General features: G+C 58.6%; 2 protein-coding genes across 3 annotated transcripts; one reads left to right on the plus strand and one right to left on the minus strand.

Moving 5' to 3' along the window:
- Positions 1-1414: 1414 nt before the first annotated feature.
- Positions 1415-3899, plus strand: LOC132836250 (barrier-to-autointegration factor A-like). Of its 2 annotated transcripts, none has more exons than XM_060855605.1 (3): positions 1415-1489; positions 1837-1985; positions 3635-3899. In XM_060855605.1, the coding sequence occupies exons 2-3, from the start codon at positions 1857-1859 to the stop codon at positions 3779-3781; spliced, it is 276 nt and encodes a 91-aa protein (XP_060711588.1). In that variant the 5' UTR covers positions 1415-1489; positions 1837-1856; the 3' UTR covers positions 3782-3899. The 2 variants fall into 2 exon arrangements, with proteins under 2 accessions (XP_060711588.1, XP_060711590.1); XM_060855607.1 differs by lacking the exon at positions 1415-1489 and adding an exon at positions 1493-1566.
- A 2014-nt stretch (positions 3900-5913) lies between these two features.
- Positions 5914-13080, minus strand: LOC132836259 (cystatin-like). The gene is made up of 3 exons (XM_060855618.1): positions 12839-13080; positions 6669-6791; positions 5914-6431 (listed from the first exon to the last, which is right to left on the minus strand). The coding sequence occupies exons 1-3, from the start codon at positions 13046-13048 to the stop codon at positions 6351-6353; spliced, it is 414 nt and encodes a 137-aa protein (XP_060711601.1). The 5' UTR covers positions 13049-13080; the 3' UTR covers positions 5914-6350.
- Positions 13081-13548: the final 468 nt, after the last annotated feature.

The following is a 13548-nucleotide window of genomic DNA, read 5'->3' on the forward strand; positions in this document are numbered from 1 at the left end:
ATTGTTAAAGTGCACTTGAGAACGTTACTTTTAAAAAAATGTTTTGCAATTTACACATGAAAGAACTGAAACCAACGTGGTCATTCTAAAAGATGAGAGACTTAACAAACAATCCAGGTCTTTTTCAAGACATAATTTCAGTTACATCACACTGTAAATGCTATAATTTCTGACTTACAATCTTATTCACCTGAAAAAGGAGCAGCGTTCCGAAAGCTAGTTTTTCCAAAACCTGTTGGGACTATAATCTGGTGTTGTGAGATTTTTAACTTCCTGTAATGGGGAGACCAGAACTGAACACAGTATTCCACAAGGGGCCTCACCAATGTCCTGTACAACCCCAACATGATGTCCCAACTCCTGTACTCAATCTGATCAGAGAGATTAGATTCCCTACAGTGTGGAAACAGGCCCTTCAGCCCAACAAGTCCACACCGACCCTCCGAAGAGCAACCCACCCAGACCCATTCCCCTCTGACTAATGCACCTAACACTATGGGCAATTTAGTATGGCCAATTCACCCTAACCTGCACATCTTTGGACTGTGGGAGGAAACCGGAGCACCCGGAGGAAACCCACACAGACACGGGGAGAATGTGTGTGGAGTTTGCACAGTCGCCTGAGGTAGGACTCGAACCCGGGTCCCTGGCGCTGTGAGGCAGCAGCGCTAACCACTGAGCCACCATGCCACCCCGAGAGATTTAAACAATCTATCTTGTAAATCCTGCTATGGCAGGAGGGAGAATTCATATTCAGCTAATCCATCTAGAATGGAAAGCTACTCAATGATGGTAACCTTCAGACCATTACTGATTGCCATTAAAAAGCCCCTCTGATCTATTCGTGTCGTTTAAGGGAATCTGTCCTCCTTACCTGGTCTGGCCCGACACGATTGCCGGATATAAAAGGTTTGAGTTATAAAACAAAAGGCTGGTACTTTGTTCACTGCAGCGTAGTAGGTTGAGACGTGACCTTATAGAGGTTTATAAAATCATGAGGGGTATAGATATGGTGATGTGGAGATGCCGGTATTGGACTGAGGTATACAAAGTTAAAAATCACACAACAGCAGATTACAGTCGAACAAATAAAGCTGTTGGACTATAACCTGGTGTTGTGTGATTTGTAACGATGTCGTTATGATGTTTGGTATTCGTTGTTTACCTGGGGGAGAGGGGATACCAAGACTAAGTAGCATAATTGTAATGTGAGAAGAGAGAGTTAAAAAAGACACTGGGGGCAATTTGTTTTTTTCACAGAGGGTGGTTGGTGGGTGGAATGCACTTCCTGAGGAAGTGGCGGATGTGGGTTCAGCTACAACGTTTAAAACACACCTGTTTAAGTACGCGTTTGGGAAAGGTTTAGAGGGGGTAGGGGCCAGGAGCAGGCAGGTGTGGGAGGAGTTTAGTTTGGGATTATGGTTGGCACGGACTGGTTGGGCCGAAGGATCTGTTTCCGTGCTGCAGGACTTTGTAACTTTAATCAAAGGTCTGGGCAACCAAGGCATCTGTGCTAATCGCCCTCTTTACCACCCTGTGACACAAAATTCAACGAATTATGAGTCAGTGAGTCTTGGCAGGGGCGTTGGTCAGCAGGATTTAGGAGAATTGACGAAGGGGGTTGGAATTTTTGACACTGTGGGTTGTTGTGATGTGAAACAGGAGCTAAGTTTGGGGTCAGGGACTGGGAAAGGGATACCCTGGAGGCGTTGGTAACTGTGATGTGCTTCTGGGCACCAGGAATGAGAGGATCCGGAAGGTTAAAAAGTGACCGTACACAGCTACTAGCCTCTGCTGTCCCCTGAGTATGTGCACATCTCTCTCTCTCTGTTGCAGACCGCCCTGCCATCTGCCCAATGGCCAACACGACCTCACAGAAGCACAAGAACTTTGTGGTGGAGCCCATGAAGGAGAAGTCTGTGAAAGAGCTGGCGGGAATCGGCCTAGTCCTGGGAGGACGGTTAGAGGAGAAAGGCTTCACCAAGGTGAGGGCTCAGTTACTCACCAAGTCCGACGCACTTGCACAGGGAGGATAGGGGCGAGAACGGAGGAGCTGTGTACACAGAAGCAGGACAAAGCTGTTCTGCCTCTTGAGCCTGCCTTGCCCCCCTCCCCCGAATGAGCGGGAGGTGAGCGTTAAAGTAGGAGGTGGAATTTACCACAGTGCCTCAGTGAGACTGCAGGTAAAACTACTGCTGCAGTCCCAACGTCCTCTGGGATATCAGCAGACTATTTGTGCGGGGGGGGGGTCAGGGGTTCCCTCTCACATCAGAGAGAGAGTGTAAGAGACTGTGTGTGTCAGAAAGAGAGAGAGAGACTGTGTGTGTGTGTGTGTGTGTGTGTGTGTGTGTGTGTGTGAGAGAGAGAGAGAGAGAGAGAGAGAGAAAGAGACTGTGTGAGAGAGAGAGAGACTGTGTGTGAGAGAGAGAGACTGTGTGAGAGAGAGAGAGAGAGAGACTGAGAGAGAGACAGTGTGTGAGAGAGAGTAAGAGACAGTGTGTGAGAGAGAGAGAAAGAATGTGTGTGTGTGTGAGAGAGAGAGAGAGAGAGAGAGCACGCGAGAGGGAATAAGAGAGCAGTGTATATGTGTGAGAGAGAATGCCAGTGTGAGTGAGCCAGAGTGAGAATGAGCATGAGAGAGAGAGAGACTGACGATCTCTAACCTCAAGTAATGCTCTTGGCCAACAAAGCATCAAATCCCACCAGGGGCAGATGACAAAACTTGAATTCTGTACAAATCTGAAATTTCTTTAATAATCAAAAAAGCTCTGAGCCAATTGAGTTGAATCTTTCTCAACCAATTCCAGCCCAATAGGCTTGGGGTCCGCGCCTCATACCACCATCAGTGGGAACTGCACCGACTGCATTTCACAAGAGACTGGAACTGAAGTTGTCGCCTTAATTAATGTGGGCGTGCACAGTACATTGGGTTGTGGTCAGCCAACTCAGACTCAGGCCCTGAAACTGAGGAGACTGTGAATCCCCTGGTGAAGGTTTCATTTTCAATGACAGGACTTGGATTTTCAAAATCAAAAGCCTCCTCTGAACGCCGACTATCGATTCCCCATGGCGAAGGTTCCATCTGGTTCACTCTGAGGGAGGGTAAACCGCCCCCTTTACCCAGTCTGGGCCTACAGCGACTCCAGACCCTGACGGCGATGTGGTTGGAAGCTGGAGTGCCCTCTGGAGCGCCAATTGGGCAGGGGGCAATGGATGCCACCTTGCCCGTGATACCCACACACTATGCAAATGAAAATACAGGGAGGCAATAGCCTAGCGGTGTTATCGCTGGATTGTTATCCCAGAGAGCTGAGTGATGCTTTGGCATTATGGCAGGCGATGGAATCTGAATGCAATACAAATCTGGAATTGAGAGTCTAATGATGACCATTGTTAACTTTTGGGAAAAACCCATTTGGTTCACTAATGTCCTTTAGGGAAGGAATCTACCATCCTTAACTGGTCTGGGCCTACACGTGACTCCTGACCCACAGTAACTCTTACTGCCCTCCGGGAAATGAGGGATGGGGCGACGCTCTCATTCCGTGAATGAATTTTTTTTGTTTAAATCAACGCTGACCCGCGACAGGATGCCATGTGTTTTAACCCCTGTTCTTTTCCTACACTTGTTTAGGCTAAAGATGTGTTGGGTCAGTTTCTGCTTCTGAAACAAGACAAAGTGGCCTTCAAGTCCTGGATGAGGCAAGTGTGCTTCGCGGGGAACAGGCAATCAGAAGACTGTTATCGCTGTCTCAGGGAGTGGTGTGATGCTTTCCTGTGAACCTTCCTCTGCCCCTTCCCCTCCAGCTCCTGCGTAGATGACAGTAATGATCACCTCAAAGAAACCTTAATTGCTATTTATTGATTGTTCACAGCCCCAGGTCACCGGGGCTTTTCCAGATTTTATACGGTTTTGAAAACTGATTTTTTAATAAAACAAGCTCACTTTGCCATCGGGTCTGTTTCCAAGACGACTGACCACGGACTGCACCTTGGCGTTTTGCCAACAAAACGTGGCCGCCCGTCTCGGTAGAGTCAGAGAATCGCTGCGGTGTGGAAACCAGGCCCTAACAGGTCCACACCAACCCTCCGAAGAGTAACCAACCCAGACCCATTCCCCTACCGTACAATCCTATATTTACCTCTCACGAGTGCACTCAACACGATGGGACAATTTAGCACGGCCAATCCACCCTAACCTGCACATCCCTGGGCACTATGGGACAATTTAGCACGGCCAATCCACCCTAACCTGCACATCCCTGGGCACTATGGGACAATTTAGCACGACCAATCCACCCTAACCTGCACATCCCTGGGCACTATGGGACAATTTAGCACGGCCAATCCACCCTAACCTGCACATCCCTGGGCACTATGGGACAATTTAGCACGGCCAATCCACCCTAACCTGCACATCCCTGGGCACTATGGGACAATTTAGCACAGCCAATCCACCCTAACCTGCACATCCCTGTGCATTGTGGGACAATTTAGCATGGCCAATCCACCCAAACCTGCACATCTTTGGATTGTGGGAGGAAACTCGTGCAGAATTGTGTAAACCCTACACAGACCTCTCACCAGAGGCTGGAATTGAAGCTGGGTCCCTAGCACTGCGAGGCAGCAGTGCTAACCACTGAGCCACCGTGCTAATCCTAGCCTTTCGTTATAAGTTAAACCTTCTACAAACTGGAGGAACGCGCTTTAGAAATACCCGAGAGACTCTCCTATTGACAGTCTCCCAGGTCACCACAAGCACTATGATGCATTACATGAACTGCGGGGTTAGAACTGATGGGCAAGGCTGGTACAAATTGGGGCTGTTTCCACCGGCAAGTGGCACTGGGGAGGATAAAGATCTTTAAAAGTTGTCGCTTCAGTACGACAGCTGGAGAGGACATTCCCACTTGCGAGTGAGGGACCAACCTGGTGTCATCGACGTAAACCTTCAACTTCATTTACCATTCGGAATTTCAGAAGGAGATTGGTTGATTGGACATAACAAGGACTAGTCGAGGTGAGTGGTATTTCACAAGATAAGTGACAAAGGAGATAGAAAATAAGAGAATTGGGTGTTGCTGAGATGGAGAGCTGTGGGCTCGGGTGGAATAAACAGTTGCTCAACTTCTTGTGAAAATCTTGCATAATTTCAACATGTGAACAAGACTTTGCAATCACTCCATATTAGACAACATAAAGCTCCCTCTGCTCCTAATACTGAAAGTAAAGCCACCTCTATTTTTTTTTTAAAAACAGAAATTAAAGCTCCCTCAACACTGTCACCATTAAATACTCTCAGGAAAGGATAGCGCCTGGTTAGGTACAGAGTTAAGCTTCCTATAATCTTGATCTAAAATTAAAGATTCCTCTACTCTTTTTAAACACTTAAGTTTGCTTACAGTGTATTGCCCTTGATGCTGCCCTCTGGAACACTCCCAGGTTAACGACAGCATGTGGTTAGACAGTGTTAAGCTTTCTGTACTCTTTTGAACTAAAGGCAAGCCTCCTCTAAACTATCAAATACTCTCAAGACAGGTAAAGCATGGGGTTAGAGTAAAGCTGCCTCTATTCTCTTCAACTAAAATTAAATCTCCCTCATCAAAGTCATCATTTTAAGAACTCCCAGGCCAAGAACAGCACAGGGTTAGAAAGAGTATACCTTCCTCTACTCATTTCAATTAAAACTCTCGATACTCTCAAACAGATAGGGAATGTCGTCAATTCTTTAACTGAAAGTACCCCTCCGCACTGTCACCATTTAAAAACTCCCCAGCAGGGGCAGCACATGGTTAGGTAAAGCTTCCTGGACCATCAAACTACGAGTCTCTCTACGCTGTCCCCATCAAACTCTCCCCGAACAGGTATGACACACAGGGAAGAGCAGCACAGAGACACCACAAGAGGCGAAAGTGCATTTGATAATACTGATGTAAATTTATTCAGGAAATGAATAGACATGATAGTAGTCTGCTTACAGCTGGTTAGCTACTGAGCAAGCAGCAAGTGGAAGGTGCACTGAGCTCCAATGGAGACTCAGACTGCCCAAGGTAAACGCAGTGCTCACGCTGTTAGGTCAGGGTTTACTTGAGCACTGCTCAGACAGCCCCAAACAAAGCTAGAACAGTCAAATTAGCCGCCACGTGTAGGTTAGTTGCAGCAGTGGTTCTCATGAATGAGGTAGAAGTGCCCACTGTCACAGGGTGTTTTGTCCAGATGCAGGGTGACGCATCGGGACGTTCACATGTATCACAGCGGCACTCTTGACTCAGTTCTGAGATGGCGATTTCTTACTAACGCGTTTTGTGAAGCATCCTCCTCGTCTGGCGAACACAGCTACGAAGTGACGTTCAAAGTACACATTGCATGTTTGATACCTGCCTCTCAGGAACCCATGGCCGATCCCAGATTTCGAATGTGCAGACCTGCATCTGAAAGAATAAAAATCAGCGCTGGTAACTAAGCCCACAGTTACTCAATACGTGGGACCACCCAATACCAATCATGCCCATTCCACCTGTACTTCCAAATGTACACGATTACCCGGGGAGAGTCGTGCTTCTCCACCCTCGGCTCACAGCCCTCAATGTTGTGACACTTAGGGCCGTTTGTCTGAGGAGGGTTGGGAGGGTTCTCTCCGATCTCCTGTCACTGCAGATTTCTCTCACCTTGCTAGCCTGCAGCCCAGGCTGGAAGCTGCACCTCTCAAGGTCGACGTTCCGTTCTGCCGATTTCCTGCAGGTGGTCTTGCCCAGTTGCATCTTCACCTGGTACATCATCCCCTGCACCACCTGCAAAGACAACATCCCAACTTGCCGTCAGTTTGGTGCTGAAGACACAGCAAGCAATCTCGGTTACATTAGATTCCCTACAGTGTGGAAACGGGTCCTTCGGTCCAACCAGTCCACACTGACCCTCCAAAGAAGCCTCCTTACCTTTAAAGGTCCGTTACCTACCTCCCATTCTAGAGCAATACACTGATCCAATAGAGCCCTGATTAAATTTACAGCAACTCAGGCTTCAAAGCCAGGCAGAGGCTGTCCTCTCTGGTGTTAAACTTCCTGTTTCTAGGTCTCCCTGGGTTCTCCTAACGTCCCCCTGACGACACCCCCAGTCTCCCAGCCACCAACACTCCCCACCCCAAAAAACGCGCCCTCTACCACTCCACAGTGTGCCCCACCCCCTCCACTCTCCCCTACCTCCAGAGTGATCCCCCACCCCCACCTTCTGTCCACCCCTCTCTTCCCCTCCACCCCATCGCCCCCAGCACCCCAGTCCGCACCAATCGCCTCCCCCCAGTCTGCACGAACCTCACACCCCCTAGTCTGCACCACCCCACCTCTCCCCTCCCCCAGTCTGCACCACCCCCTCCCCTTCCCCCCCAGTCTGCACCACCCCCTCCCCTCCCCCAGTCTGCACCAACAACCCCTCCCCCAGTCTGCACCAACCCCCACCCCTTCCCCCCCCAGTCTGCACCACCCCCTCCCCGCCCCCAGTCTGCACCAACAACCCCCAGTCTGCACCACCCCCTCCCCTCCCCCAGTCTGCACCACCCCCTCCCCTCCCCTCGTCTGCACCAACATCCCCCAGTCTGCACCACCCCCTCCCCTCCCCCAGTCTGCACCACCCCCTCCCCTCACCCCCCCAGTCTGCACCAACATCCCCCAGTCTGCACCACCCCCTCCCCTAGTCTGCACCAACAACCTCCAGTCTGCACCACCCCCTCCCCTCCCCTAGTCTGCACCTCCCCTCCCCTCGTCTGCACCTCCCCTCCCCCAGTCTGCACCACCCCCTCCCCTTCCCCCCCCAGTCTGCACCAACATCCCCCAGTCTGCACCAGCCCCTCCCCTTCCCCCCATCTGCACCACCCCCTCTCCGTGCCACCCCCCCAGTCTGCACCACCCCCTCCCCTCCACCCCCCAGTCTGCACCACCCCCTCCCCTGCCCCAGTCTGCACCACCCCCTCCCCCAATTTACACCTCCCCTTCCCCTCCCCAGTCTGCACCTCCCCTCCCCTTCCCCCTCCCGTCCCCCCCCAGTCTGCACCACCCCCACCCCTTCCCCCCTCCCCAGTCTGCACCTCCCCTCCCCTTCCCCCCCACCCCACAGTCTGCACCTCCCCTCCCCTTCCCCCTCCCCAGTCTGCACCACCCCCTCCCCTTCCCCCCCCAGTCTGCACCCTCCCCTCCCCTCAGTCTGCACCATCCCCTCCCCTTCCCCCCTCCCCAGTCTGCACCTCCCCTCCCCCCCCAGTCTGCACCCTCCCCTTCCCCCCCCCAGTCTGCACCCTCCCCTTCCCCCCCCCAGTCTGCACCTCCCCTCCCCCCCCAGTCTGCACCCTCCCCTTCCCCCCCCCAGTCTGCACCCTCCCCTTCCCCCCCCCAGTCTGCACCCTCCCCTTCCCCCCCCCAGTCTGCACCTCCCCTCCCCTCCCCCCAGTCTGCACCTCCCCTCCCCTCCCCCCAGTCTGCACCTCCCCTCCCCTCCCCCCAGTCTGCACCTCCCCTCCCCTCCCCCCAGTCTGCACCTCCCCTCCCCTCCCCCCAGTCTGCACCACCCCCTCCCCCCAGTCTGCACCTCCCCTTCCCCCCAGTCTGCACCTCCCCTCCCCTTCCCCCCCAAGTCTGCACCTCCCCTCCCCTCCCCCCCCAACTCTGCACCTCCCCTTCCCCCCCCAGTCTGCACCTCCCCTCCCCTTCCCCTCCCCAGTCTGCACCCTCCCCTCAGTCTGCACCACCCCCTCCCCTCCCCCCCAGTCTGCACCTCCCCCCCCAACTCTGCACCTCCCCTTCCCCCCCCAACTCTGCACCTCCCCTTCCCCCCCCAGTCTGCACCTCCCCTCCCCTTCCCCTCCCCAGTCTGCACCCTCCCCTCAGTCTGCACCACCCCCTCCCCTCCCCCCCAGTCTGCACCTCCCCTCCCCTCAGTCTGCACCACCCCCTCCCCTCCCCCCCAAGTCTGCACCTCCCCTCCCCTTCCCCCCCCAGTCTGCACCTCCCCTCCCCTTCCCCCCCCAGTCTGCACCTCCCCTCCCCTCCCCCCCCCAGTCTGCACCTCCCCTCCCCTCCCCCCCCAGTCTGCACCTCCCCTCCCCCCTCCCCCCCGTCTGCACCCTCCCCTCCCCCCCCCCCCCGTCTGCACCCTCCCCTCCCCCCCACCAAGTCTGCACCTCCCCTCCCCTTCCCCCCCCAGTCTGCACCTCCCCTCCCCTTCCCCCCCCAACTCTGCACCTCCCCTCCCCTTCCCCCACCAACTCTGCACCTCCCCTCCCCTCCCAACTCTGCACCTCCCCTCCCCCCCCAGTCTGCACCCTCCCCTCCCCTCCCCACCCCAAGTCTGCACCTCCCCTCCCCTTCCCCCCCCAACTCTGCACCTCCCCTCCCCTTCCCCCCCCAACTCTGCACCTCCCCTCCCCTTCCCCCCCAACTCTGCACCTCCCCTCCCCTTCCCCTCCCCAGTCTGCACCCTCCCCTCAGTCTGCACCACCCCCTCCCCTCCCCTTCCCCCCCCAGTCTGCACCTCCCCTCCCCCCCGTCTGCACCCTCCCCTCCCCCCCCCAAGTCTGCACCTCCCCTCCCCTTCCCCCCCCAGTCTGCACCTCCCCTCCCCTTCCCCCAACTCTGCACCTCCCCTCCCCTCCCCCCCCCAACTCTGCACCTCCCCTCCCCTCCCCCCCCCAACTCTGCACCTCCCCTCCCCTCCCAACTCTGCACCTCCCCTCCCCCCCCAGTCTGCACCCTCCCCTCCCCACCCCAAGTCTGCACCTCCCCTCCCCTTCCCCCCCCAACTCTGCACCTCCCCTCCCCTTCCCCCCCCAACTCTGCACCTCCCCTCCCCTTCCCCCCCCAACTCTGCACCTCCCCTCCCCTTCCCCCCCCAACTCTGCACCTCCCCTCCCCTTCCCCTTCCCCTCCCCAGTCTGCACCCTCCCCTCAGTCTGCACCACCCCCTCCCCTCCCCTTCCCCCCCCAGTCTGCACCTCCCCTCCCCCCTCCCCCCCGTCTGCACCCTCCCCTCCCCCCCCCCAAGTCTGCACCTCCCCTCCCCTTCCCCCCCCAGTCTGCACCTCCCCTCCCCTTCCCCCCCCAGTCTGCACCTCCCCTCCCCTTCCCCCAACTCTGCACCTCCCCTCCCCTTCCCCCCCCAACTCTGCACCTCCCCTCCCCTTCCCCCCCCAACTCTGCACCTCCCCTCCCCTTCCCCCCCCAACTCTGCACCTCCCCTCCCCTCCCAACTCTGCACCTCCCCTCCCCCCCCAGTCTGCACCCTCCCCTCCCCTCCCAGTCTGCACCCTCCCCTCCCCTCCCCACCCCAAGTCTGCACCTCCCCTCCCCTTCCCCCCCCAACTCTGCACCTCCCCTTCCCCCCCCAACTCTGCACCTCCCCTTCCCCTCCCCAGTCTGCACCCTCCCCTCAGTCTGCACCACCCCCTCCCCTCCCCTCCCCCTCAGTCTGCACCACCCCCTCCCCTCCCCTCCCCCCCAGTCTGCACCATCCCCTTCCCCCCACCCCCAGTCTGCACCTCCCCTCCCCTTCCCCCCACCCCCAGTCTGCACCTCCCCTCCCCTTCCCTCCACCCCCAGTCTGCACCTCCCCTCCCCTTCCCCCCACCCCCAGTCTGCACCTCCCCTCCCCTTCCCCCCACCCCCAGTCTGCACCTCCCCTCCCCCCCACCCCCAGTCTGCACCTCCCCTCCCCCCCACCCCAGTCTGCACCTCCCCTCCCCTTCCCCCCACCCCCAGTCTGCACCTCCCCTCCCCTTCCCCCCACCCCCAGTCTGCACCTCCCCTCCCCTTCCCCCCACCCCCAGTCTGCACCTCCCCTCCCCTCTCCCCTCCCAGTCTGCACCTCCCCTCCCCTTCCCCCCACCCCCAGTCTGCACCTCCCCTCCCCTCCCCTCGTCTGCACCAACATCCCCCAGTCTGCACCACCCCCTCCCCTCCCCCAGTCTGCACCAACAACCCGTCTGCACCACCCCCTCCCCTCCCCTCGTCTGCACCAACATCCCCCAGTCTGCACCACCCCCTCCCCTCCCCCAGTCTGCACCACCCCCTCCCCTCCCCCCCCCAGTCTGCACCACCACCTCCCCTCACCCCCCCAGTCTGCACCAACATCCCCCAGTCTGCACCACCCCCTCCCCTAGTCTGCACCAACAACCTCCAGTCTGCACCACCCCCTCCCCTCCCCTAGTCTGCACCTCCCCTCCCCTCGTCTGCACCTCCCCTCCCCCAGTCTGCACCAGCCCCTCCCCTTCCCCCCATCTGCACCACCCCCTCTCCGTGCCACCCCCCCAGTCTGCACCACCCCCTCCCCTCCACCCCCCAGTCTGCACCACCCCCTCCCCTGCCCCAGTCTGCACCTCCCCTCCCCTCCCCTTCCCCCCCCACAGTCTGCACCTCCCCTCCCCTTCCCCCTCCCCAGTCTGCACCACCCCCTCCCCTTCCCCCCCAGTCTGCACCCTCCCCTCCCCTCAGTCTGCACCATCCCCTCCCCAGTCTGCACCTCCCCTCCCCCCCTCAGTCTGCACCCTCCCCTTCCCCCCCCCAGTCTGCACCTCCCCTCCCCTCCCCCCAGTCTGCACCTCCCCTCCCCTCCCCCCAGTCTGCACCACCCCCCCCCCCCCCAGTCTGCACCACCCCCTCCCCCCAGTCTGCACCTCCCCTTCCCCCCAGTCTGCACCTCCCCTCCCCTCCCCCCCCCCAAGTCTGCACCTCCCCTCCCCTCCCCAACTCTGCACCTCCCCTCCCCTTCCCCTCCCCAGTCTGCACCCTCCCCTCAGTCTGCACCACCCCCTCCCCTCCCCCCCAGTCTGCACCTCCCCTCAGTCTGCACCACCCCCTCCCCTCCCCTCAGTCTGCACCACCCCCTCCCCTCCCCCCCAAGTCTGCACCTCCCCTCCCCTCCCCCCAGTCTGCACCTCCCCTCCCCTCCCCCCCCCCAAGTCTGCACCTCCCCTCCCCTCCCCAACTCTGCACCTCCCCTCCCCTTCCCCTCCCCAGTCTGCACCCTCCCCTCAGTCTGCACCACCCCCTCCCCTCCCCCCCAGTCTGCACCTCCCCTCCCCTCCCCTCAGTCTGCACCACCCCCTCCCCTCCCCTCAGTCTGCACCACCCCCTCCCCTCCCCCCCAAGTCTGCACCTCCCCTCCCCTCCCCTCAGTCTGCACCTCCCCCTCCCCTCCCCCCCAAGTCTGCACCTCCCCTCCCCTCCCCCCCAGTCTGCACCTCCCCTCCCCTCCCCCCCAGTCTGCACCTCCCCTCCCCTTCCCCCCCAAGTCTGCACCTCCCCTCCCCTTCCCCCCCCAGTCTGCACCTCCCCTCCCCCCTCCCCCCCCCCCCAGTCTGCACCCTCCCCTCCCCCCCCCTTCCCCCCCAGTCTGCACCTCCCCTTCCCCTCCCCTTCCCCCCCAACTCTGCACCTCCCCTCCCCTTCCCCCCCCAACTCTGCACCTCCCCTCCCCTCCCCCCCCCAACTCTGCACCTCCCCTCCCCTCCCAACTCTGCACCTCCCCTCCCCTCCCAGTCTGCACCCTCCCCTCCCCTTCCCCCCCCAACTCTGCACCTCCCCTTCCCCCCCCAGTCTGCACCTCCCCTCCCCTTCCCCTCCCCAGTCTGCACCTCCCCTCCCCTTCCCCTCCCCAGTCTGCACCCTCCCCTCAGTCTGCACCACCCCCTCCCCTCCCCTCTCCCCCAGTCTGCACCTCCCCTCCCCTCCCCTCCCCCCCAGTCTGCACCTTCCCCCCACCCCCAGTCTGCACCTCCCCTCCCCTCCCCCCCAGTCTGCACCCTCCCCTCCCCTCCCCTCCCCCCCAGTCTGCACCCTCCCCTCCCCTCCCCCACCTGAGATTTGACCGAGATGACGTGGGCGATCTTGCTCAGGTGGATGGCGTTGCTCCCGCGGTTATAACTCTCGATGGCGAAGCGGGCCGCCTCCTGCGCCTCCGCCGAGTGGATGTCCATATGGGAGAGTCCGCCGGGCATGGGGCTGCCCAGGCCGGAGAACAGCAGCAGCACCAACACGGGGGCAAACAACATCCCAGCCGCCGCCATCTTCACTACGCACTTAGAATTAACACTTCCGCCCCGCAGTGACGCCTTTCCGGACGACAACCGACACCGTGCTTAGTCGTCACGTCCGCCCCGCAACATTTGCCTTGCGCGGAGGTCCGCCGCCGCCCCGAACTTACGTCACTTCCGCCCTGAACAACGCCCGTTAGGTTCCTCCCCCCTCACTCTCCCAGCACGGGGTTAGATACAGAGTAAAGCTCCCTCTACACTGTCCCCCCCCATCAAACACTCCCCAGGGCAGGGATAGCACAGGGTTAGATACAGAGTAAAGCTCCCTCTACACTGTCCCCCCCCATCAAACACTCCCCAGGGCAGGGATAGCACAGGGTTAGATACAGAGTAAAGCTCCCTCTACACTGTCCCCCCATCAAACACTCGCCAGGGCAGGGATAGCACAGGGTTAGATACAGAGTAAAGCTCCCTCTACACTGTCCCCCCCCCATCAAACACTCCCCAGGGCAGGGATAGCACAGGGTTAGATA

This window comes from Hemiscyllium ocellatum, chromosome 46, assembly GCF_020745735.1.
Source record: "Hemiscyllium ocellatum isolate sHemOce1 chromosome 46, sHemOce1.pat.X.cur, whole genome shotgun sequence".
NCBI classification, from domain to species: Eukaryota; Metazoa; Chordata; class Chondrichthyes; order Orectolobiformes; family Hemiscylliidae; genus Hemiscyllium; species Hemiscyllium ocellatum.